The sequence below is a fragment of the Patella vulgata genome, chromosome 4 (genome assembly GCF_932274485.2).
Source record: "Patella vulgata chromosome 4, xgPatVulg1.2, whole genome shotgun sequence".
NCBI lineage: Eukaryota > Metazoa > Mollusca > Gastropoda > Patellidae > Patella > Patella vulgata.
The window spans coordinates 10,242,547-10,269,970 of record NC_065882.2 but is presented as its reverse complement, the minus strand read 5'-3'; the positions used below and the strand labels follow the sequence as shown (position 1 = coordinate 10,269,970).

General features: G+C 38.4%; 1 protein-coding gene across 1 annotated transcript in view; it reads left to right on the top strand.

Moving 5' to 3' along the window:
- Positions 1 to 23,250, top strand: part of LOC126819088 (ADAMTS-like protein 5) — a 60,716-nt gene extending 37,466 nt beyond the window's left edge. Inside the window, exons 2-10 of the mRNA XM_050546929.2 lie at positions 7,634 to 8,080; positions 9,054 to 9,162; positions 9,945 to 10,069; positions 12,206 to 12,335; positions 15,322 to 15,405; positions 16,249 to 16,412; positions 17,264 to 17,630; positions 20,045 to 20,107; positions 21,606 to 23,250. Coding sequence (XP_050402886.1) covers positions 7,634 to 8,080; positions 9,054 to 9,162; positions 9,945 to 10,069; positions 12,206 to 12,335; positions 15,322 to 15,405; positions 16,249 to 16,412; positions 17,264 to 17,630; positions 20,045 to 20,107; positions 21,606 to 21,907 — 1,791 coding nt within the window. The 3' untranslated portion in view covers positions 21,908 to 23,250. The remainder of the gene's footprint in view (positions 1 to 7,633; positions 8,081 to 9,053; positions 9,163 to 9,944; positions 10,070 to 12,205; positions 12,336 to 15,321; positions 15,406 to 16,248; positions 16,413 to 17,263; positions 17,631 to 20,044; positions 20,108 to 21,605) is intronic.
- Positions 23,251 to 27,424: the final 4,174 nt, after the last annotated feature.

Here is a 27,424-nt window from a genome sequence, read left to right as displayed (position 1 = left end):
TGGGTTGCCCCCCCCACTCCATATTGACGTTTTCTTAAGTTTACGTGTGTATCGTAGCACTAGCTCATGACGCTTACGTGTAATGAATTTTAATTACCGTAATTAAATTTTTTTTCTTTAAAGGGACAATAACACTCTTGCTGGCTTGAAAGCCCCAGAAAATAAATAATATCCTTATCTAAGTACTAGATGTTTAAATGTCCTACCTGTTGTGTAAATTATCCATTACATCCTATTTTACTTGTCCAGAGGGTTCGAAAATATTTTTAAATCGAAGTTTCATTTGAAAAGGTTTACGTTAGACGTTTCAAACCATTATGTTGAATTTTTCAAAATTTTTAAATAAGGTGTGTTAAGATGAAATTTGTATCATCAATTAATTGAAATATTCTAAAATAGTACAATTTGTTGACCAGAATAAAGATTGGGACATATTATTCAGTTACAACAAGAGTGGTATTGAGCCTTTAATATTCACGTGAAAACTTACGAATTGATTTGCGAATTGCTTCTGCTTCCTCAAACGTTGGTGAGGAATGGATAAAAGTGATTAATTCTTCAAATGTGTCGTCCGCTATAACGACAAATTAACCAAATTAGTTTCCTTTGTTCTTTCCATGCCTGTTTACAATGCTTATGTTGAGCGCATGGGACCGATGAAAAATTATTGGAGAGACGGCAGAAATCAGACATCGCATCGATAAAACTTATCAGATGTGAGAGATAGAGAAATGGGGTTTAACGTCCACTCGACACAAACTAGGTCATTTCGGGACTAACATTTGGTTTAATTTTATTTCAATAATTTGCTTGTTCGCTTGTTAAGAGGAAACCAGAGAACCCGGAGAAGACCCACGAGGTTGGACAGGCGGTGAATCGAAACCACACCACTTGACTCAATTGCATACCTTCTGACCCAACACACACGCGTTAACTATTCGGCCAACCAACCCGCCATGTAGATTATGGGAAGACTCGAAGTGGAACAAAAATTACCGTACCTTTTTAAATCTTGAAGCATTAGTTCAGGCCCGTAGCTAGCGGGAGGGCGGGGGGGGGGGGGGGTAGGGGCAAGAGGGGCACGTTGGTCGTTGTCTCCGTATTGCGTCCAAATGGAGAGGGCACCAAATGCGTCCATTTGGTGAGCCTATTGTTTCCAGGCGAGGCAGCTGTCCCCATTACCCCCCCCCCCCCCGCTAGCTATATGCTCGTGGTTGCATATCTTTTGATGTCTATTGTCTTTGCTTCTTCATAAATCAAATATACACTAGAGTATTTCAGTACCATATTTCTTGTCTCAGATTTCTGGGAATGGCGTTTCTGGGCTTCTAGTTTTCAAAAATAAATTTCGTGAGAGGGCCGACTCCGCCGTCGGAGCTTCGCGCCCACGGCTCCGCAGAAAATAAGAGGGTTTATGAGTAAAATATATTTTTTCTGAAATGTCCCGGAATATGAACAAGCAACATCCTAGTTTACTAGAACCTTGTTTTTTTTCGGATTGAAATACATTTTGTGAAGGATGATTAAACATGAAAATGGATAATCGAGACATTGTTTTTTTATTGTACCGACTTTAGTAACGACGATCGAGTCTAGCCTAAAATTCAAAAGCTAATACCTCGGTTCAGAGTGGACCAATTTGACTGAAATTTTCAGCATATACTATTTACGTCATCTATGTTTTAACTATTATAGCAAGAACTGTTAACTCTTAATCTAATCTCCCATAATGTCCCTTTCAGTAATGAGATTTCAACAACCCCAAACCCCCAAACAATCATGCTTTCAGTGTAATAAACAGTTGAGTTTATAAAGTATTTATCTTCATTATGTATTCTTGTCTCGTCTTCCAGTTTCTATAAATGTCTATTTTATATTTTGAAATACCGTCTCATTTACCGATGATATTACAGCCCAGAGGATGAAATACTTTCTCCTTTAAAGCTGATATTACAACACAGATGATGAAATAAGACAAGGCGTCAGAGCATGAAATTAAAGAAATCTGATTATAGAGAACATTACTCTGTGTTGTTGAAATGGTTTGCTATGTATAATAATCCAGTACTGTCTATAACTTCTAGTAACATAGGTTCCATGCTATAGAACAGTACAGCACTGGCTCTGGGATTTTCGGCGTAGTCTTCCCTTGTTATAGCCCTGTCAGACCGGGGTGGCGCCCTTACTGCGCTGCTACGGCGTTTCCTTAGAGCATATTCAAAACAAACGCCAAGGTTCTGCGATCTGCCTTGAAGGCTGTAAGAACACGACTTTTTGCAAGTTTCTAATTTTTTGGGGACATTTTCTCGCGTTGTGTTCACGTTTGCCCGCGACTTTGTGCATTTTCTAGTCGCTGTACGGTCGCAGCAGCGCAGTAAGGACGCCATGCGGTCTGGACGACCAGTCTGGTAAGAAACAGCAGTTGATGGGACGAAGAACCGCTGTCATTGTGTACACGTTGGCATGCACGTAAAAGAACCCTTGTCAGTTGGAATCGAAATGTGAACGCCGCGGTCCAGACAATATTTCCCCCTCATAGCACACTGAATGACGTATCATATGTCTGTCGTCATTATAGTTCGGTCTGTGCAGAAAAGCAGGACGTTAAACCCCATTCCATTTCATGTATAACTGAAAATGTCTTTAGCTCGAGACCATTAAACAACATAAAGACCAGATGTTTAGTCGTTCGTTCCCGTGCACACATTGGCGTGAAGGTAAAAGATCCCTTGTTGGAATTTGATATAAGATTAGGCCGTAGCCACACATATATAGCGCCGCTGCCCGGGCAAAATTTCCCCCATAGCACACTGTATGGCGTATGCCCGTCTTCATTAACTCAGCCGGAGCATAACAGCAGAACGTTAAACCCCATTTCATTTCATTAGTACAGAAATAAAGAAGGAATTTAAACCACATTTCATTCCATTACAGTTAATTGATATCCATTATATAAAGAAAAAAAACAACTAATCATTAGATTTAAAGATACATTATGGGAGATTAGATAATTCTCACTATAATAGTTAACAACTAGATAATGTAAAGGGAATTGTTTCACCCTGAACTGAGATTTTAGCTTTTGAATTTTCGGCCTAATGATTAAATTATGAATGGAAGTCGAACATGAAATCGGAACCTAATCCAATAAACATTGCAGGCTAGCGATGGCATCGAGAGTTGATTATGGTCTGGATAAGGTGATTTTAGCTTTTAAATTTTCGGCCTAGTCTCGATTATCCATTTAATGAATAAATTATGAATGGAAGTCGAACATGAAATCGGAACCTAATCCAATAAACATCGCAGGCTAGCGATGGCATCGAGAGTTGATTATGATCTGGATAAGGTAATTAATGTCTAATTAATAATTTAGATAACATTTCAGGTCTAAAGAAAGACCTGAAATAGGCAGATTTAGCTCTTGCATAATGTATGTTTAATAAAATCAACATTTCCATTTTTTCTAAAACCCCGGACGAGATTTAATAATGGTTATAAATACAATATGGTATGTAAATTTAAATTGATGCTGAAATACGTGTCTGTGTAACCGAGATTATAGATTTCTGGAGGTTCAAATGAGTTTTAAAACTAATTATATTTATTTTATGCCAGACGTTTCCATTCATAACTGTCTTCTGTTTTTACAAAAGAAAAAAGAACGATATTTATTTTTCAAGTAAATTTGAATATAAAATACATCTTCTAAAAATTATTCTTTCCATTTGAGAGTAATCAATGTATTAGATTAGGAACGCCTTGTGAATGTCTAAAATAAGCTTAAAGGGGAAGACCAACGATAAAAAGTTTTTGTAAGCGAGAAATTAATTTTTATTAAACCGGAAGTGACATAGTTGGTTCAACACGCTCACTGGGGTCTATAAGCATACAGATTTGTCACACGTCTACTGCTGTATTGTGTTCCCGCGTCGTCCTTTGGCCAAAAATCCGATCAAATGGGTTGTTTATTAGGATATTAGGAATTTATGCTTTTTTAACCTTTAAGTTTGTTGGGTTTTTTAAATTGACAAGTTTTAGATTTAAGGTCAAAGGGGTCCCGATTGATGAATTTTCCGAATGCAAATGCCCTACCCTCTAAATGGTCTGACAACATACCAATCCCACCCACGGTCTGATAATAGACCACGAAACCTTCTAACAATAGACCACTCCCACCCGCCAAACGGTCTGACAACAGACCACTCCCACCCACCAAACGGTCTGACAATAGACCACTCCCACATGCCAAACGGCCTGACAACAGACCAATCTCACCCACCAAACAGTCTGATTACAGACCATCCTCACCCCACCCGCCAAACGGTCTGATAATAGACCATCCTCACCCCACCCGCCAAACGGTCTGATAATAGATCAATCCCATTCCACTAAACGGACTGACAATAGACTACTCCCACCCACTAAACGGCCTGACAATAGACCATTCTCACCGACAAAACGGTTTGACAATAGACCACTCCCGCCGACCAAACAGTCTGACAATAGACCATTCTCACCGATCAAACGGTCTGACAATAGACCCCCATCTCACCCACCAAACGGTCTGAAAATAGACCCCTCTCACACACCAAACGGTCTGACAATAGACCATTCTCACCGACCAACCGGTTTGACAATAGACCAATCCCACCCGATTAACCGATCTGACAATAGACCCCCATCTCACCCACCAAACGGTCTGACAATAGACCCCTCTCACACACCAAACGGTCTGACAATAGACCCCCCTCTCACAGACCAAAAGGTCTGACAATACACAATTCCCTCCCCCCGGATAGTACGAATTAAAACTATGTGTAGGCCCATATTCGCTGTAGGTGCACGATTGGGACTATGATATAATTTCAACAAAACATGAAAGACTTGATTAACCCGAGACAGAATATTTGGTGTTATTTGGTTTATCTGTATATCCTGTTCTAGTAATATGTTGAGAAATTTTGAAGTTAAACATTAATAAGGTTATAAATGGTAACACATTTACCATTATAACATGATATATATATTTGACAGTCAAAGGACGGCGGAGGTGGACGTGAATTACCACGCTAGCCATTATGACTATAACCTAATATATAGATCATATTATGTTCCTGTATATTTTATTAGAAACCATGTACTGTAGAGAGCAATCAACAAATAACCTTGTAAACCATGTACTGCGGAAGACAACCAACAAATAACATAAAACAATATGGGACGTTATGGCGACACTAGAAATTATCCTTATTTACAATAACCAAATACAAGCTACATCAAAAAAAAACATTTACATAATATACAAATATACAAAAATTCCTCCATTATTTTAAATAAGTTGAATTATTTGCCCCAATAAATAATCGTGACGTGTCAACAAGTGTCGTCTAATGTGAAGCATTCAGACAAATGTTATTTTATTTACAAGTACTCTACGAAAGCCCGTACACAACAATAAGCAAATACTCTTCCTCTAGTTACCACGTCTAACGAGGAAAATAATATGTAGTTAAAATAATTACCATTAAGATCCATTCAGTTTTAATTATATATATATTTATTAGGGGTTGTTAGTTAGACCAAGATGAGCCCGAAGTTCACGTGTTCGATCCCTGCGTTGGCCTAGAAAACGCTTATCGGCATTTTCCGGCGTGGTTTCCCCTTGTCAGTGGTGCGCTATGGAGGACAGCTGTCTAGTCGTTTGGATCGGGCTGTGTATACATTGACGTGTATGTAAAAGATCCTTTGACAGTTGGAATTCGATTAGGAGGTATTGCCGCTATCCTGGCAAAATTCCCCTCATAACAAACTGCTTGGCATATGTCCATCTTCATTAGCCCAGTAGGAGCGGAACAATAGGACGTCAATCCCCATTTCATTTCATTTAGACCAAGATGCTTGATATGTGTTGTTATATTATTTTTATATCACTGCGATCTAAAACAGTATTATAACGGTTTCATATTATATGTTAGAATGGACATAACACAAAGAGGTGCTTTACAGTTCCTGTATCTGACTCACAGAACGTACAGAAAGTGTTACCTACCTTTTTATACGCCCACATTGAAATGTGGTCGTATATTGTCGTCGCCCCCGTCCGTCCGTTCGTCCGTCGGTCCGGCCGTCCGTCCGTCCGTCCGTCCGTCGGTCCGACCGTCCGTCCGTCGGTCCGGCGTCCACAATTGCTTGTGGACGCTCTAAAGGCTAAATTTAATATCTGATTGACTTTTAAATTTATACACAGTGTTTAAGGTCTTGAGACGAAGAAGCCTATTGATCTTCAGCGATTTCCGATAATTACTGCCAGAGTTATGGCCCTTGATCACTTTCAAAAATCTTGTGGATGCTCTAGAGGCTAAAGTTAACATCCGATTGACATTAAATTTATACACAGTGTTTAAGGTCATAAGATGAAGCCTATTGGTTTTCAGCGACTTCTGATAATTACTGCCAGAGTTATGGCCCTTGATCACTCTGAAAAATCTTGTGGATGCTCTAGAAGCTAAAGTTAACATCCGATTGACATTAAATTTATACACAGTGTTTAAGGTCATAAGATGAAGCCTATTGGTTTTCAGCGACTTCTGATAATTACTGCCAGAGTTATGGCCCTTGATCACTCTGAAAAATCTTGTGGATGCTCTAGAGGCTAAAGTTAACATCCGATTGACATTAAATTTATACACAGTGTTTAAGGTCATAAGATGAAGCCTATTGGTTTTCAGCGACTTCTGATAATTACTGCCAGAGTTAAAGCCCTTGATCATTCTGAAAAATCTTGTGGATGCTCTAGAAGCGAAAGTTAATATTCGATTGACTTTACATTTATACACAGTGTTTAAGGTCATTGGACGAAGAAGCCTATTGATTTTCAGCGATTTCCGATAATTACTGCCATTTACTGCGATTTCCAATATTTGCTGCCAGAGTTATGGCCCTTGATCACTTTGAAAAATCTTGTGGATGCTCTAGAGGCCAAAGTTAATATCCGATTGACTTTCAATTTATACACAGTGTTTAAGGTCATGAGACGAAGAAGCCTATTGATTTTCAGCGATTTCCGATAATTACTGCCAGAGTTATGGCCCTTGATCACTTCAAAAAATCTTGTGGATGCTCTTGAGGCTCAAGTTAATATCCGATTGAGTTTAAATTTATACACAGTGTTTGAGGTCATTAGACAAAGATTCCTGTTGATTTTCAACGATTTCAACAAAGCTATGGCCCTTAAGTTATCATCCGATTGACTTCAGATTGGTACACAGAGTTTAAGATATTGAGACGAACAAGTATATTGATTTTCAATGATTTTTTATGACTTGAACAGTTAAATCTATGATATTAAAAGCTTTGCATACAAAACGTTAGCATGGGGCAGAACTTTATAAAACCAAACAAATTCTAATAGGTTTTCTGATAATTACTTCGTGAGTTGTTGCTCTTAATCAGATTTTAGTGTATTATAAATGTTTCATTACCGAAAAAAGTAAAAACATGCGACAACCCTTGTTGACTGCCCGGACGATTTAGTTCCTGTGGGCGTATGTTTCGTTGCCTGGCAACCTATCTTTTTAAATTTTGAATAATTTGTGAATATAATTCTATGGAGTTGTTTGGTGTTTTTCAGATATCGTGCATTGCATGTATAGACAACTTTACCCAGAGTTTTGATAATACTACTGATGCACCTTCTCCATACAGTAACATCACTTACGGGCAAGACGGCATCGAACCATCTGTAAAGAATTCCTCCGCAATCCCGAAAACAACAACTACCCCTACTGTAATTATTCAAGCTTCCTCATCACCAAGAACAAAAGATAATTACGGTACAACTTTGCCCGAACTGACATCACAAACTCCATCAACGACCACAAAATCCGGACCCAAGAAATGGCACCATCCGATCATCTGGGATAATTGGTCGTTCTGGGGACCGTGCTCCAGAACGTGCGGAGAAGGAATCAAGATACGAACTCGTAAATGTCTGGTGTGGACGGGTGAATTTTTTGCTAGAACTCATCTGACGGCCTGTGAAGGAACAAACATTGGTTATAAAGTTTGTTCAAAACGTGTGAGTATATCACAAATATAATCTTTGTTCTTTAAAGTGAGTATATAAAAACGATATCATATTGTTTGTTCTTTAAAGTGAGTATATAAAAACGATATCATATTGTTTGTTCTTTAAAGTGTATTAAAAATATCACCTAATGTTTGTTCTCTAAAAGGTGGAGGGGGTGGCCGAATGGTTAGCACGTGCACACTGTATCATTTGGTATGTCATTGAGTCAACTGGCGTGGTTTCGATTTCCCGGTTGTACGTGACAAGGAATAGGCTCACCGGTCCAATCTCCGGTTTCCCCTCACTATTAAAGACCCCTACGCGGAAGCGAATTATTGAAATACAATTGAATCATATGTTAGTCCCTAAATGACCTAGTTTGTGTCGAGTGGGCGTTAAACCCCACCCCAATTCTCTCTCTCTCTCTCTCTCTCTCTCTCTCTTTCTCCAGGTGCCAAATAATAGCGATTTAGCTCCTTTAAAGTGAACAGAATGAAATGCAAGGGGGTTTTTTGTGTGTTCTTTAAAGATAATAGAATTTTGAGACAAATAATATGTTTATCTTTATGGTTACATGTTCAATGAGAGAAGAGAATTTTGTCCGAACTATGGTATTGTCGTCCACTCGACACAAACTAGGTCAATTTGGGATTAACATATGGTTCAATTTTATTTCAATAATTCACTTGAGCGTAGGGGTCTTTAGCAGTGAGAGGAGCCGGAGGACCCGGAGAAAACCTACGAGGTTGGACAGGCGTCCCTACTCCTTGTCACGTACAACCGGGGAATTGAAACCACGCCAGTTGACTCAATGACAGAACTTACGGTACAGCACGCACGCGCTAACCATTGCCCCCCCCCCCCACCCTCCCCTCCAATGTCTAGACGGGGATTATGATAGGATCGGTATGCCCATCTTTTTTCTAGTTGTCATTAGTGTGATGTTTCAGCGGAAGTTAATCATGTTTCTGTGTTTGTTTAGAAATGTCCAAGTGAATCACGTGACTACAGAGAAGAACAGTGTAAGTCATTGAGTAAGAAACCATTTCTGGGAAGAAAAGCGTTGACATGGAAACCAGTTTACTCTAAAGGTAAACATTATTTAGTTTACAAGGGTGGTCACATGGCAGCAATTAAACTCTCAAAATACACGAATAATTAAAAAAACGAAAAACATTGTAAAGGTAACAACAGCAATACTTGAAATCCAAGGCAATGGTTCTCAAACAGGGGACACTTCGATCCCAGGGGGGGGTATCTCAAGTTACTGGAGCGGAATGTTATTCAAGGAAGGAACTGGGTGGAATGTAATTAGTTAAGGAAGGAAATGGGTGGCGTGCTAGTCAAGGAAGGGACTGGGTGGGATGTTAGTCATAGGCAGAACTGGGTGGAATGTTGGTCAAGGAAGGAACTGGTTGGAGTGTTAGTCAAGGACGGAACTGGGGTGGGAATGTTAGTCAAGGGAGGAACTGGGGTAGGACTCCAATATTTTATCCATGGCCAAAAATGATTTCAAGTGTGATTTTGGTATCTAAAATACTGCATGTGTTAGTTCAATATCTAAGTTGTCTAAAATACAGCATTTGTTAATCCTTATAGCATTTGTTAGTCCAAGTTGCTTAAAATACAGAAATTAGGAAATAAATTTAGGTCACATATAGTCTGATTGGCCATTGCAACCTAAAGTGTAGTGTAGCTATGTATAGTTTGTATGACAATGATTGTATATTTGTCTATATTATACAGATAGACCATGACAATGATTGTATATTTGTCTATATTATACAGATAGACCATGACAATGATTGTATATTTGTCTATATTATACAGTTAGACCATGACAATGATTGTATATTTTTTCTATATTATACAGATAGACCATGTGAGTTAAATTGTCAGGCTGATGTAAGAAGTAATTATTATAATTTTGGTCAGGTACAAGATGGTACTAGATGTAGTACAACTGGCTACTATGTCTGTATAGAAGGTATCTGTAAGGTAGGGCTAGTATACTTAAAGATACATTATGGGAGATTCGATAGAGTTGGCAGTTCTCTTAAAAACTAGATAATGTAAAGGCAATTTGCTGAAAATTTAATTCATGTTGATCCACTATGAACCGAGAACTAAGCGATTGTAATTTCCGCCTAGCCTCGATCATCATTACTAAAGTCGGTACGATAAACAGCATAGTCTCGAATGTCCATTTAATCGTTAAATCGTGAAGGAAAGTTATGCAGTAAATCGGCTCACAATCCAATAAACATCGCAGGCTAGCGATGTCATCTACAGGTGATTATGGTCAGGATAGGTTAGGTTAATTAATGTCTAATTAATAATTTAATGTATGTTTAAATATTAGAAATGTATGATCTGGCGAAACCTCTAATACCACGGAAAACATAACTGTGAACAACCGTTTAGATGAAATGAAATGAAATGGGGTTTAACGTGCTACTGCTGTTCTGCTTCGAACTGGGCTTACGCCATACAGTTTGCTATATGAGGGAAATTTTGTCCGGACAGCGGCACTACGGCCTACTCTTATATCGAATTCCAACTGTCAAGGGATCTGTTACGTGCAAGTCCCATCCGAACGACTAGACAGCTGTCCTTGCCAGGCCTTCCTTCCTGCATCACTGGCAAGGGGGAACCACGCCGGAAAATCTGGATGAACTTTCTCGGCCGTTGCAGGGATCGAACACCCGCGTTTAGATGAACAGTGTCTAGTCGTTCGGCTGGGACGAAAAACAGGGGCTTAGTCGTGCACGGAAAATAACTCGTAACATTTACAATTCGATCAAAAATGGACGAAAACGGTACCTTCTAGGCAAAATGTCCCTCATGGCATGACGGTGTTCATTAGCCCGGGTGGTGCAAGAAAGTACGAAATTAAACCCTGTTTCCTTTAATTTCATTTCATTTCAATTGGTTTGAGAGTGCACAGTAATAAATGCCGTGTTAGCGAAGATTAGCACGCCCGCTATTACTGTATTACCCAATTTGGACGCCACGTGGTTACTGAAGTTTCTTGTTTTCTGTACATAATTTAATATGTCATAAAAAAAATGACTCTGTACATTGTAAAATATTTTATCATTCACAATATTCCTATGGCTACATGTGATATTTGATAGTTAGTGTAGGAGGTCCGGCCTAGACGTAAATAAAACTCATTAGAAAACTATCCTGACAGTGTGACATATAAATTACACAGAAATTGCAAGCTATAAACAGAGCGAGAGCGAGAGAGAGGGAGAGAGAGAGGAGAAGAGAGATGGAGAGAGAGAGAGAGAGAGAGTGTGTGTGTGTAACGTCCCTTCGACACAACTAGGTCATTTTGGGACTAACACATGGTCAATTTTATTTCAATAATTCGCTTGCGCGTAGGGGTGTTGAGCAGTGGGGGGGGGGGGGACCGGAGGACCCGAAGAAAACCCATGAAGATGGACTTGGACAGGCGACCCTACTCCTTGTCACGTACAATCGTGGAATCGAAACCACGCCTGTTGTCTCATTGACAGGCCTTATGATACAGCGCACGCACGTGCTAACCATTCGGCCATAGCCCCCCCCCCCCCCTCCAAAGTTATAAACAACGTATTATATGAAATGAAGTGAATGGATCCCGCGGGGGGCCAGTCGTAAGGAGCCACTGCGCTGTAAAATTACAGACCTGTAGTGATTCAGGCTTCCCACAAAATGAAAAATAATGAAGGAGAGAACAATTAGCATTGAATACAAGAAAGACTAAATCTAAATAGAAATGATGCAATCGGTCTTGGCGGTGGTCGTCTGCTAAATGGCTTTCTTGGTGAATAATAATGATTTTTTCTTTGTTTTCCCCTTTTGGGTGTGATAGTGTTATATGTTTTGTATGTTTGAGCGTGTTGGGTGTGATAGTGTTCATTGTTTTGCATGTTTAAGCTTGTTGGTTGTGATGGTGTTATATGTTTTGTATGTTTTAGCGTGTTGGATGTGATGGTGTTATATGTTTTGTATGTTTAAACTTGTTGGGTGTGATGGTGTTATATGTTATGTATGTTTAAGCTTGTTGGATGTGATGGTGTTATATTGTTTTGTATGTTTAAGCCTGTTGGATGTGATGGCGTTATATTCTTTTGTATGTTTTAGCGTGTTGGATGTGATGGTATTATAGAATCACCTATTAAAGTTGACATGTGTGGAATTTGTGACGGAAAAAATGATACCTGTACATTTATACAGAAAACGGTCATGTCTCGCTTCCCAAGGCATGATAAAGGTAAATAAAGATAGGTACACAGGTAAATGTAGACAGGTATACAGTTAAATAAAGACCGGGGCACAGGTAAATATAGACCGGTAACAGATAAATATCAACACGATACCGGTAAATATAGACAGGTATACAGGTAAATATCAACACGATACAGGTAAATATAGACAGGCATACAGTTAAATATCAACACGATACAGTTAAATATAGACAGGCATACAGTTAAATAAAGACAAGGACACAGGTAAATATAGAAAGGTATACAGGTAAATAAAGATAAGGACACATGTAAATATAGAAAGGTATACAGGTAAATAAAGACAAGGACACAGGTAAATATAGAAAGGTATACAGGTAAATAAAGACAAGGACACAGGTAAATATAGAAATGTATACAGGTAAATATCAACACGACACCGGTAAATATAAACAGGTATACAGGTAAATATCAACACGACACCGGTAAATATAAACAGGTATACAGGTAAATATCAACACGATACCGGTAAATATATATAGATATACAAGTAAATATATACAGGAATACAAGTAAATATCAAAACGATACAGGTAAATAAAGAGAGGCATACGATGTACTTTGGTGTATTACAATGTTCCAGAGAAAACACCAAAACGTAAATTGTGTATGAATGGAAACTCTATCATTTCTGCTGCAACTTGTTCATACTTTGTTGTGCCACGGAGCATCTTACCTTGTTGGTTTCCATAAAATGAAATGGAATGGTGTTTAACGACCTTCTTATGCTTCGCCTGGGCTAATGAAGACATATGCTACTTTGCTATTCGCAAAGGAATTTTCTAGGCCAACACCGCCATCAAATCTGGGACCACATTATGCCTCATAAAAATGACATTCTTAAAAAAGCCCATTCACAAGTATCGCCGTACTATATGAACAAAAATCAAAGAATGACATCAGCGCAGTCATCTTGGAATTATGCCGCCATATAGAAAATGAAGTCCGTCAATCGATTGATCCACAAATGTCAAAGGAACAAGCATGGTAAGTTTCGTATCTGGAATTGGCGTTTATTTGACAACCGACGCCTGAAAAAGACGGTGATTACCAAGTAAAAAAAGAGAACCTGGTTGCTAATTATCAACTAAGGGTTGGATTAACGAAGAGTCGCGTGCGAGAGAAACATATAATCAAATACAATCATTTTCAATTCTTTCAACCAGGGTTTATTGCGTCATGGTGTTTTAAAAAGATTACCCATGCTTTTATTTGTACAGAAAACTAATAATTTAGCTTCCGATAATTGATTGATTTAATCGATATTTATTGATACGATTGAAAATGAGAGTGTAGTTGACAGGAACAAGTAGTTAACTGATCCCGTGAAGTACTTGACTAGCAATCATCGTGTTCATTCAAGTTAAAACCGACAAGTGTTTCTCTGAAGCGATAAGTAGATAGCGGGATTATCTTGTGTAATGCGTATACTGATAGAAAAGATAAAAAGGAACGAGAAGAAAATCCAATTGAAGCAATTTTTTTCTACGCCGGGTGATTAATTTACAGGCAAATATCAAAGCGACTCGGTGCTTTTATGGTAAAGAATGACTCATCTGACCTTTCCACGTACAAAATTGGATAATTGTCGCGAGTGTCTTGTTCTCAAAGTTCAAAACGAAAGAGCACGGGTGAATGGTTTAGGTAGAGTTTTTAGTTTATAAAATCATACTCCGGAAAGTTACTCGGTGCTGCAGGACTGAGGGCCTGGCAGTCTACGACGTCTAGTCGTTGCGGAGTATAAAAGTATGCGGTGTCGTGTTCACGTTGGCGCGTCTATTAAAGGTTCCTTTGCATTTGTCTAATAGCATTATCCCGGTTGTGCACTAAATAACGAAGGACGTTAACCCATATTTCATTATCATAGCTATGAGTAATGAATGAATTCCCTTGGCATGGATTCTCTTCCAGTTTCACAACTAGCTATATGTATTCAATGTATTCCCTTGGCGTGTATCCTGTTCCAATTTCACAATTCTATTAGAAAAAATTGGGTAGATTACAGATTACAATATAGTTCCTTTACCTTATCCTCATTTACGTGGTAAACTAGACGCAAGATACAGATAAAAAAACATATTTCATTTAGATTGATTGCCTGCGGTATATGTAATTAAACTGGCTTTGTAGCATCACCCGAGACGTAATAGTAATAGTTTAATAACAGTACAGTTAAGGGTTGTTATCGCGAACCCGGTTTTCTCGAAGACTACGGATATGTCGAGATCAGCGATCGGCCCCTGCAAATTCTGTATTAAAGACAACCAATTGTCTATATTTCGAACCTGAGTATTTATCATTTGCTTGATAACGACGAGAGTACCATTGTCGAAACGCTGCATGTTAAAGATACATTATGGGGAGAATAGATAAAGATCTGGCAGTTAAAAACTACATAATGTAAAAGGAATTTAGTGATAATTGATCCACTCTGAACCGAGAATTTAGCGATTGAATTTTCAGTGTAGCCTCGATCATCATTACTAAAGTCTGTACGATAAAAAACATAGTCTTGATTATCCATTTCATGATTTAATCATAAATGAAAGTTGAGCAGAAAATCGGATCCTAATTCAGTAAATATCACAGGCTAGACTGGATAAGTTAATTAATGTCTAATTAATAATTTAGATAACATTTCAGGCCTAAAGAAAGACCTGCAATAGACAGATTTAGCTCTTGCATAATGTATGTTTAATAAACCAGTAATTGTACTTCCATTAATGTGAAAAGTATTTTCATTTGACTGTTTGTTTTTTGTCTTCTTCTTTGATCATTTCGTTTATTTAACACAATTTGCCGCGCCTTGAATTTGTAGATTGCGGAGATTTTGAAATACAATACTAGATAAATACCTCGCTGTCGATTAAACAGAAAAGAGGAAATATGACGAGTTCCTTGTAACAATACACCGAGTTTGCATAACATTCTACACTGTATCTTTTATATTGACAGAATTTCCGGGTTATTATAGAATTGTGACAATACCAAGAGGATCCAGACATTTCAAAGTCTTAGACAACAGCAGGAATAATATTGGTGAGTTCAACAACACTCCTTTATCTCTGTGTTAAAGGATTTCATATCGATAAAATAAACAAAGGTTTGAGTTGTAGTATAAAGAGAATATAACATGACACGTTATCGTAAACTCTGATATTTGGATAGCATGCTAAAGGCGGGGCCACAATAGTGGATTGGTCCTTTGTGGTAGTATCCGCCCACATCCTTCCACAGCTAAAGACCCATACGCGCAAGCGAATTATTGAAATAAAATTGAACCATATGTTACTCCCGAAATGACGTACTTTCTGTCGAGTGGACGTTAAACCCCATTTCTCTCTACCTCTCTCCCTTTGTAATAACCTCTAATATTCATATATTCAAGGCCTGGTTTATATGTACGCGTTTTTGTGGCCCTTTCGCGTGTGTTTTCGAAGCAAAAATGCGTAGGGGTCGAACACGGGACCTCCGGATTCGCGAACCAACGTCCTACTAGCTAGGCCACCGTGGGGTCTACAGTATAACGAGATAAGAACGTGACACGCTATTGTAATCTTTGATATTCATATAGAATGCTTAGTTGTGAAATCAGATATATAGTGAAATCAGATAAATAGTGAAATCAGATATATAGTGAAATCAGATCCATAATGGGTTCCATAACATTATTAAAATTGGAGTTTTAAGATAAAACCGACAAATTTGATGTTGAAGACCAAGTCATATTGTAAGAAAGTGAAACGGTTGCTTTGTTTTTTTTTATATAATAATTATTTTTTTATTGGGTTTAAAATAGATTTAGCCCAATTATTAATTTTAGAATTTAATATAATTTTCAGCCCTGAATGAAAATAACCACCATTTTACATTATATTTCAGCCTTGATGGACAATGACCACCATTTTATCATCAATGGTAACCGTAATTTAAGTCAATCTGGTAATTATAACGTATCAGGAACATCAGTTTTATATTTACGATCGGGAACCTTCGGTGAATTATTTGAAGGTGAAGGACCTCTAACAGAAGATGTACATATAATGGTAATGTTTTATCTCATGAATATACCCTATGTTATATCTCATACATATACGCTATGTTATATCTCAGCCATATACCCTATATTATATCTCATACACATACCCTATGTTATATCTGATTCATATACCCTATATTATATCTTATCCATATACACTATGTTATATTTCAAACACATACCCTGTATTACGTCATCCTGTACATTACTTTTTGGCAGCACATCATTTTGTACATTACTTATATTGGAAGTACATCATCCTGTACATTACGTATATTAGGAGTACGTCATCCTGTACATTACTTATATTAGGAGTACGTCATCCTGTACATTACTTATATTGGGAGTACGTCATCCTGTACATTATGTGTGGTTTAATGGTCGAGAGCGAGACATTAGGTAATATATTGAAACAATACGAGGGACGTCAGTCCGAGATGTTAGAATATATTACGCAATGTCTTAAGCCCGAGACCATTAAACAACTTAAAATACAGACACTCGCTTGTGCTTTGCAATGAAATACGTCACGCGAGTCCAAAATTTCAACTAGTATAAATAATGTACGCTTGGCACATTGTTCGTACCTTTTTTTTGAAATAATGGTACCCCAACATCAAAGGGTGACGTCACATCTGTATTTTAATCAGCCATATCACCTCAATCAACAAAAAGCGCAAATTTACACGATTAATAGGATCACAATCAAGGGATGGAACCGCCACTGGAAATAGATCTCAAACTACACGGTAAAGTGAATGCCTGTCTTCATTTCAACATATCTACAAAGATTAAAAATAGTATAAAAAATATCATTTTTTTTTGTAGTTATTCTATCGATATCATCTTTTTTTGTAGTTATTGTATCGACAACGACATCATGAAATAAAGTATGAATTCTGGCAACCAAACATTGGCGACAATTCTACACAAATAACAGTGACGTCGCCTACTTCCAGATCAACAGAGAATCAACAGACGACACGAGCTCAGACCTTATCAGATGACCAAATATGGAAAATGCTGATAAATGAATTAAAGGAAAAGCAACACGTAACGGAAAGGGGAATAAAAACTGGTGTTTATTCGTCTAAATATAAACCTCAACCAAACAAGTCACATTCAAATAAACGGAAAAACGAGGTTGATATATATAGCCCGTCAATACCGGATGTTATCTACTCTAGACGACATAGATACAAGAAACGATTAAAGTTTGAAAAAAGTAGGTTTTTATTGTTTTTAGAATCTATTATAGAATTTACAATCTATTATTTTTATTGACTTAATTGTAAATCTTCTAGGGTGTGGATTAATATAATGATCGTTAACAATATCACTCAGTGATAACAGTGACGTAGCCTGGGTGGATCTTGAGTTTGCTTCATTCCCACCCACAGCACGCCCACTATCGCATAACGCAATGCACATCAAAGATTAGACAAAAAAGCGAAAAAGTAACTGCCTGTCGCTAATCCAAAAGTACTACTTCAAAATGTGCTGAACTAGAGAGAGAGAGAAATGGGGTTTAACGTTCACTCAACACAAAGCAGATCATTTCGGGACGAACATATGGTCTTTAGCAGTGGGAGGAAACCGGAAGACCCGGAGAAAACCCACGAGGTTGGACAGGCGACCCAATTCCTTGTCACGTACAACCGAGGAATCGAAACCACGCCAGTTGACTCAATGGCAGACCTTATGATAGAACGCACACAACTCCTTGTCACGTACAACCGAGGAATCGAACCCACGGCAGTTGACTCAATGACAGACCTTATGATAGAACGCAAACAACTCCTTGTCACGTACAGCCGAGGAATCGAAACCACGCCAGTTGACTCAATGGCAGACCTTATGATAGAACGCACACAACTCCTTGTCACGTACAGCCGAGGAATCGAAACCACGCCAGTTGACTCAATGGCAGACCTTATGATAGAACGCACACAACTCCTTGTCACGTACAACCGAGGAATCGAAACCACGACAGTTGACTCAATGACAGACCTTATGATAGAACGCACACGCACTAACCATTCGCCCCCCCCCCCTCTCCACTATACCGAAGTACAGCTCCGAAAAATACCACACTAAGCCCTACCGACCCAACAGTCAAACAGATCGTGTGACTAAATCTTCCGACAACACCAGCTCCGCTGGATTGAAACCTATGTGGCCTTCTCCACTAGGTTGTTCAGTAATTTACCCGGAAGTACGTCTCATTATCCAGTCTTATATCTTAACAAGGAATGAATTCTCCTACTTTTGGTGTTAACTCGTCCGTTCAATGGCTTTGTATTAGCTCACCTCTTTTACATTTCGTGGATTAGGCGCGGTATCATTGTACAATCCAGTTCTCGGTTTGACTTAGTAAACAGTTTGACTAGGAAACTAGTTTGACTCGGTTACCTTTTGGACTCGGTAACCAGTTTGACTATAGCTAGGTAACCGGTTTGACTCCCAGTTTGACAAGGTAACCGGTATGACCCGTTAACCGGTTTGATTCAGTAATCGGTTTTGTTTAGTAACGGCTTGGTTCCGTCCCCTTACAATTGTTTTGGAACAAAACAAACTATATTAAGCATCATATCGATGTTGATACTCAGCAGGCCGAATAATACTAAATAAAACCGATATAACATATGTAAGAATACAATGTCCATGCAATCTATTTGTTAAAGCCAGCTCAATTTTAGTCAAGGTCGCTGAGATGTAAATAAGGTTAGGGCACGTGATTGTTGGCGAGATTGTAGGTTAGGGTTACAGTAAGCTTTGGGGTTATGTCCAGGGTTAGAGTTAGCGCTAGTCAGGTTTCACGTGTGTATTTAGCACTAATTTCTTACACATTCATTCAATGTCAAATCTTTGTTTAAAAATTCGTAAAAATCGTTTAAAATCACCAAAAATCATCGAATTTGTACTTGTGTACAGTTTAAAGCTGACCATTCAGTTTTGATAATGAGTGTCCAATTTGCCAGCGTTTAATTTCTCGATCAATTTTGATAATGAGTGTCCAATTTGCAAGCGTTTAATTTCTCGATCCCTGTTAAAAAAAAACCAAGCAACTCAATTGACTATTGATGTATAATGATTAATTTTTGAACAGTGGTCAGGAAATTAAATACTTGTAAATTTGACATTCATTATCAAACTTAATCAGTCAGCTTTGAACTGGACAAATTAAATGATTTCGAGTGAGTTTAAATGATTTTTACGAATGTTAAAACAAAATTTGATATTAAACGAATGTGAAAGAAATGAGCGCTAGATACACAAGATTAAATGATACCCAGGTTACAGTGTTTACATCTCGTGATCTTTGACCAAACTTGAAGTTGGCCTTATCAAATAGACCTAACCATGTCTATACTCAGTGGACCTGATTTGATAAAACGTAAAACCGATATGAAATATATAATACGTATAAATATAGTGTCCATACTCAGAGATTTATACTAATAATAAACTGTTGATGAGTTCTCTGGTACTGAACTACAGAAAGACATTTGGAAATAATTGAGGCTACAAGATGAATGAATCCATTCTGAGCTGTGAAGTCCTGGAATTTATTTTATTTACAAGTGACAACTTATAATTATTATCAAATCACCTACCCTTTTTATTCTTGTTTTCCAGAAAATTGTAGAAAATATCCAAAAGTGAAAGATAGAAAAGCTCAATTCTGTAAAAGTGACTTTGGTAAGCTTGTTATTTAACTTTAGAATAATAAATGGAAGGAAACCGACTTGTTGCCAATGCCTACCCAATAAGTGCCATTATTGAGATGTTGATCTTCAGTGTGTCTTGGGTTGCTGTTAGTGCCACTACTGAGATGTTGATCTTCAGTGTGTCTTGGGTTGCTGTTAGTGCCACTACTGAGATGTTGATCTTCAGTGTGTCTTGGGTTGCTGTTAGTGCTACTACTGAGATGTTGATCTTCAGTGTGTCTTGGGTTGCTGTTAGTGCTACTACTGAGATGTTGATCTTCAGTGTGTCTTGAGCTGTTGTTGTGGGCTCTGTCCTATGTATGTACCTGGCCAGGAGTAAAGTCGCATGCCTACCAAGTTGGAAACGAAATGAAATGGGTTTAACGTCCTTCTGTTCTGCTCCGACTGGGCTAATAAAGACAGGTGTACGCCATACAGTGTGTTATGAGAGAAAATTTTAACGTACACCGGCATTACGACCGCCTTTGATCGAATTTCAACTTTGAAGGCCTCTTTTACGTGCACATCGATGAACTCTCTCGATCAGCTCCGGGATCCAACACGGGACCTCCAGGTTAGCAAGCCAACGCCTTACTCATTGAGCCACCGTGCTCCCTACCAAGCTGGGGAGCAGTGATGAGTAAGCCACATGGCTCATTAACCCAGAAGTCCGGGGTTCGATCACTGCATTGGCCGAAAAAGTTCATCGTGAATTTCCAGTGTGGATTTCCCTTGTCAGTGCTACAGGGTTGAGGGGAGGGACAACATCTAGTCTTTCGGATGGGACGAAAAACTTTGGTCCTGTGTAGACGTTGGTGTGCATGTAAAAGAGCTCTTCAAAGTTGGAATTCGATACAAGATTGCCGCTGTGTCGCTGTTCTGGAATAATTTCCCTCGTAGCACACTGTATGGTGTACGCCCATCTTCATTAGCTCAGCTGGGGTTAAAGAAATAGGACGTTAAAATCCATTTCATTTTTATTTCCACCACGTTGGTCCTTAGGGCTTCAAATTGCCACCACAATGATGAAATATGATATATCCCCCCTGTAGCTATGTATTGAGTGATACACGAGGGAGGGTCTGATTACAGCTCTCTCAGAACCACTTCTATTTTGAATAGTTAAATAGCCAACAAAAGTTGTCGTACTTTTTTATTTTACCATTATCCCTTCTAGGAAGCCTCATTTTTGACTAGATCTATTTCCTGAGGCCAACTCAAGATTTCGTCAAGGTCGCAGAGATGTAAAAACGGTTAGGGCACGTGATTGTTCACGAGTTTGTCGGTCAGGGTAAGCGTTAGGGCTCTGTCCAGGGTTAGGCTTAGGGATGAGATTAGCGCAAGGCCTGTTTACATGTCGTGACCTTGGACCAAACTTGGAGTTTGTCTTATGAAATAGATCTAACCCTCATTTATTGAAATACGTCACATACGTCTTTTTTTTACTTCATTTTAACCATATTACGTCACTTCCGTTTTTTATGTTTCAGTGTCACGAGTACGTATCCTGGGTGCTGAGATAATTAATGGCGAAACCAGATATGACGTCAGCATCATCAAAAGTTATAAAAAGGGATTGTCTTTAATGCAGCGAGAATATTTGTGGGTTCCGAATGTTTGTAAATGTCCAAGATTAAAGATTAATGGTGAATTTTTGGTGATGGGGAAATTCAGTTCCGTGCATCGTAGAGAAATCAGACTTTCTGTTACACCCGAGAGCTACGTAAGACGCTATAAATCTCGTTATGAACCCAAACTTTACAGAATGAACAGAAAATTAAAGTGCAAATAACTAAACTTCGGCTAATAGGAATTGAAATGGGATTTTAAATTTCGTTTCGGTTTATATATTTTTTTTTGAATGGTTTATACAAATTAGACACCAGATAGTAGAAAACTAGATCGGAGACGGTCTAGAACATATGACGTCATATATGGATTGTGGGTTAGGGTAAGGATTAGGGCTGCAAATTTCGTCAAGGTCTCGAGATGGAAACGGGGCTAGCGCTAACCCTAACCCTAAGCCTTACCCATATCCTAACCCAAAAACACAATTCACATTTGTGTTAGACCGTCTTCGATCTAAGGTTCTCCCACCAGATAACATACTTAAATAAGTCGGCGCTTCCTATTCCGGATGTGTACAGATTGGCGTTATCGAGAGCCACTCCTACGTCACACCCTTTCTCGACGTCACTTAGGGCAGATTATCCAGTCTACATGATTTAACAGTAAGTACAGGAGGACCGCACTACAATATGACAAACACAAGTGAATGTCCTGCCATAAGAGTCTTCTATCTGCACAGTCTCGGGTCCGTAATGATATAGGCTTGAATCAAAGCAATAAGAGAAACAATCCACAACAAAAGGAGAATAGTTCCCATGTGTTTATCATTCTAATAATTCCTTATAATGATAGTGTGTTCGTTTTAAATCCATTTTTAATGAATGTTTTAAATCATGTTTGGTCAAGAACCATTTACAACAACCTTATACAGATCAGAAGCAGCTAAACGCCTTAAAGATGTTGTGAGAGCCAAGGTCGGGGTTAGCCTATATCTTGGTGCCGTACAGACTGAAGGGACAGCTGGGAACAATGGTACAAGTCTATTTGAATTAATCATTTATGATTATTGCGCTGACCTGTTTTTAACTACCATACTGCAAAACTATTAAGCATGCTGATGCTCTGATAGCCAAATAAATATTCTTAGTGTACGGTGCCACCATGTCTAAATTAGGCCCCCCAAAAGGATTGCCTATTTTAAACTATGACAAAAAAAAGGTGAAACAAAAATTGTAATTCTCATTAGACTTAGTCATTTAATAATATCGTAAATCTTTGTAAAGAGAGAGACCGAGAGAGAGAAATTGGGTTTAACGTCCACTCGACACAAACTAGGTCATTTCGGAACTAACATGTACAATAGTTCAATTTTATTTCAATAATTCGCTTGCGCGTAGTGGTCTTTAGCAGTGGGGGGAAACCGGAGGACCTGGAGAAAACCCAGGAGGTTGGACAGGCGACCCTATTCCTTGTCACGTACAACCGGGCTTTGTAAATAGAATATGCTATAGATTTGTGTAGACAAGAGAATATGCTAGTCGCTATATATATATATATATATATATATATATATATAACAATAAATAATATACGATATTGTAAATATAATGAACATGTACTATATAATGGTAAAAATAAATAGTCGCCGCTATTAGAATAAATACATTATTCCAGGGTCTAATGACCAAATATACAGTATTTATGTATAACAATAAATATATTAGCTCATGGTCTAATGACCAGACAATCTATGAACTTCCTATACATGTTCATGCCACCCTAGGAGAAGCAGTGTCCCTACAGCTGAAGAAACACCATCTCTATAGCTGAAGAACCGCGTCCCTATAGCTGAAGGAATCGTGTCTATAGCTGACGAAACGGTGTCTTTATAGTTGAAGAAATGGTGTCTCTATAGTTGAAGAAACGGTGTCTCTATAGCTGAAGAAACGGTGCCTCTATTGTTGAAGAACCGGTGTCTATATCTGACAAAACCGCGTCTCTTTAGCTGGAGAAACAGTGTGTCTATAGCTGCAAAAATGGTGTGTCTATAGCTGCAAAAACGGTGTCTCTATAGCTGAAGACACGGCGTCTCTATAGCTGGCCCAACAGTGTCTCTATAGCTGAAGAAACAGTGTCTCTATAGCTGAAGAAATGGTTTCTCTGTAGCTGAGGAAACGGTGTTTCTAGGGCTGAAGAAACAGTGTCTCTATAGCTGAAGAAACGGTGTCTCTATAGCTGAAGAAACGGTTTCGCTGTAGCTGAGGAAACGGTGTTTCTAGGGCTGAAGAAACAGAGTCTCTATAGCTGAAGAAAGTGCGTCTCTATAGCTGAAGAAAGTGTGTCTCTATACTGAAGAAAGTGCGTCTCTATAGCTGAAGAAACAGCGTCTCTATAGCTAAGCCAAATATTTCACATATCCAACCAACATTTCTATAGTAATCGAAATAAAGCATCGTATAAATTTAATTCATTTTTAAAGTATTGTAACTGTGTACATCTTCGGTAATAAGATACACACTGGAGTTATCCTTTAAACTGTTTAATACCGGAAAACATAAAATATCATATACACAGAACAGCACGACCGACAGGCAGAGTGACGGTCATGGAAACGGGATAAAACCTAGAATCCTGAATGAATGTACAATTCGGTATTTAAAGAAGCTCGTATCTAAGGATTAAATTAAATATACACAGTTAATAAAACATTAAAGATACTAATTACATATAATAAAAATATTAAGGATTAACCGTATCATACAGTCTAAACTATTAATGAGTTGGCTGTCCACCATCGGTTACCAAGTTACAATGGCTTCAGGTATAATCGGTATTAAAAGAAATTTATTGAAATTTAAATAAGTTATTAAAACAACACATTGGACATTAAATGAATGAATGAATTAATAAAGGAACGAATGAATAAATGCATGAATTATATCCCCATTACAGTATCCCGTACGATCTCGTGTATTAGCATTGTCATTTCCGGTAATATATTTGAAGTATACCATACGATCTTGTGTCTTAGCACCACCTATTATTTTCTGCAGTATGACCATATTTACCAATAGGTGATTATATATTACATCTCCGACTGTCCAGTCAGTATATCTTTAATTAGCCTCTAAGTCGGATTCTATTTGTCTCCAGGGTATTCATCTACATTTTACCATTTATAACAGTGTTAGTATCTTTTATGTACCGTTGGTTAAAAGCCGCACTTTGATGGCCTGCTCATACAAACGTCCTTACAGATAATATTCCTTTGTCAACTCACCGTGGTCAATCACAAAGCTTTCTTACTCATGATGGCCTCAGAATTTCAAGAAGAATAACAACAAGATATTTCTGATGGCCACAGAATCTAATTTGGATGATAATAACAAAATATTTATGTTATGGAAAGGAATTCTGAAACTAAATAAAGTGCGAGTCTACTATAAATATATTTTTTTAAAAAAAACATCTTTTGATCAGAATATTTTACGAGATCCTGGAATAATTGTTTAAGCACCCCCCCTCCCAATTCTTGCTGTAATGATATTGTTAATAGTAGATCCCGGAATATTGACGTGTAGTAAGAAAAGATGCATGGGTCGTACGTAGGATGTGGTGACCGGGTTGGGTTCCCCGCTCTCCACGTCTGACATAAAGGCCCATGGTGCTACATTCTGAAACTAAATAAAGTGAGAGTTAACTATAAATATAATTTAAACAGAATATTTTACAAGATCCTGGAATAATTGTTTAAAAATCCCCCAAATCTTGACGTAATGATCTTGTTAATAGAAGATTCTGGAATACTGACATGCTAATCTTAAAACAAATATCTTCAGATCGCAATTTCTCGAATTTCCTGCTTCCTCACAACAGTAGTTATGTAATGAGCATACTCTTATACTATTCATTCTAACCCTCGATCCTGCATTGTCACCAGACAAGTGGACAGGAGAGGGGGTGGGCGGACAAGCAGGCAGACCGGGATTTGTAATTTTTTAAATGACATTTATAGACTTGAATTAAAAAAAAAAAATTATTATGAAGGGCTGGTCAGAATTATAAGCATGCACTAAGTCATTTCGGAACTACCATTATGTTACGTGAGGGGTTTTGGTAGCGGGGGGAATACGGATGTTGGGCAGTCGACCATGATCCTTGTCACGTACAAGCTTGGGCTTTAAACTACACTACTACTACTACTCTCTCTCTCTCTCTCTCTCTCTCTCTCTCTCTCTCTCTGGGGGGTTGGATGGCCGAATGGTTAGCATGTGCCCGCTGCGCCCTGTATCATACAGCCTGTCATTGAGTCAACTGGCGTGGTTTCGAATCCCCGGTTGTACGTCACAAGGAGTAGGGTCGCCTGTCCAACCTCGTGGGTTTTCTCCGGGTCCTCCGTTTTCCTCCCACTGCTAAAGATCCCTGCGCGCAAGCGAATTATTGAAATAAAATTAAAAACCATATGTTAGTCCCGAAATGACCTAGTTTGTGTCGAGTGGACGTTAAACCCCATTTCTCTCTCTCTCTCTCTCTCTGTCCAGAGATGAATTGTGTTTGTGCTTTCTATATGAATCCGTAGTAAATATATCGTCCGCCCCAGCATATTATTTTGAAATAAAGCCATAAAATCCCGACATAAAGGATTGTTTTTCATCACGAATTTTGATTACGTGTCAATCAAGAACTGTAATAATTCACTTTAAAGATGAAGAACGCGTGCTTCAAAGCATTCGTGGATAATTTAATTGATGCCATAAAATGAAATGGAATGCGTTTTAACACAATATTAAAGGAGGCAAGTCTTTAACTCAATATCATCCGCAGTATTCGACATTTCAAACCAGACTTAATGGTCAATTTAAATCAACATTGATGTTGTGATCTTTCCGTGAAAGATGGGCTTCTGCATAATATGCAATATTTAAGACAAAGTGAAAGTTTTAATATCGGCACACGAATCGCGTGCCGGAATGCTTTCAAGCACCCCATTTGTAATGAAGCGATTCGATAAACGAGGCTAAACATACCGTATAGGAAAATACTACCGGTGTAGAATGGAATAGCCAGACGTCAAAGACTTTCATTGAATTTGAACTCTTCGTGTATTTCGCAGAACATAACGGATTAGAAATTAGAGTAAAAACAGAAACGATTAAATGTAAATCAGTTTATATACATTCATATTGTAGTGTTAATTGCGTTGGGACCCATTTGTGCCCATTAATATATTATGATCACTTTTACTTCAGCCGTTATGTGTCATTTGACAGGTTAAATTTTCCCCAGGCGGTGGCGTTCGGCTAATTCGTCTCCGAATACAATCTGCCAAGGTCTCTCTCTCTCTCCCCTCTCTCTCTCTCTCTCTCTCAAAGGTTTTTTTCAGTACGCCAAACCCCGGTGTTCCAGTATACATTTGGCCATTAGGATTAGACGATACGTGGGCAAAACCCTCTCCTACCTGGAATAGCATTAAACCCTATTCTATTCGGCACCAGATGTCAGGCTCCGTCTGTTCCGGATAAGCGGGTTTTGCGCAGTAATAGTACTGGACCCTCGTATAAAACGTTCTCATTTGGAAATGAAATGAAATGGGGTTTTACGTCCTGCTGTTCTGCTCCTATACTGGGCTAATGAAAACAGGCATACGCCATACAGTGTGCTATGAGGTAAATTTTGCCCGGGCAGCGGCACTATCGCCTACTCTTATATCGAATTCCAACTGCCAAGGGATTTTTTAGGT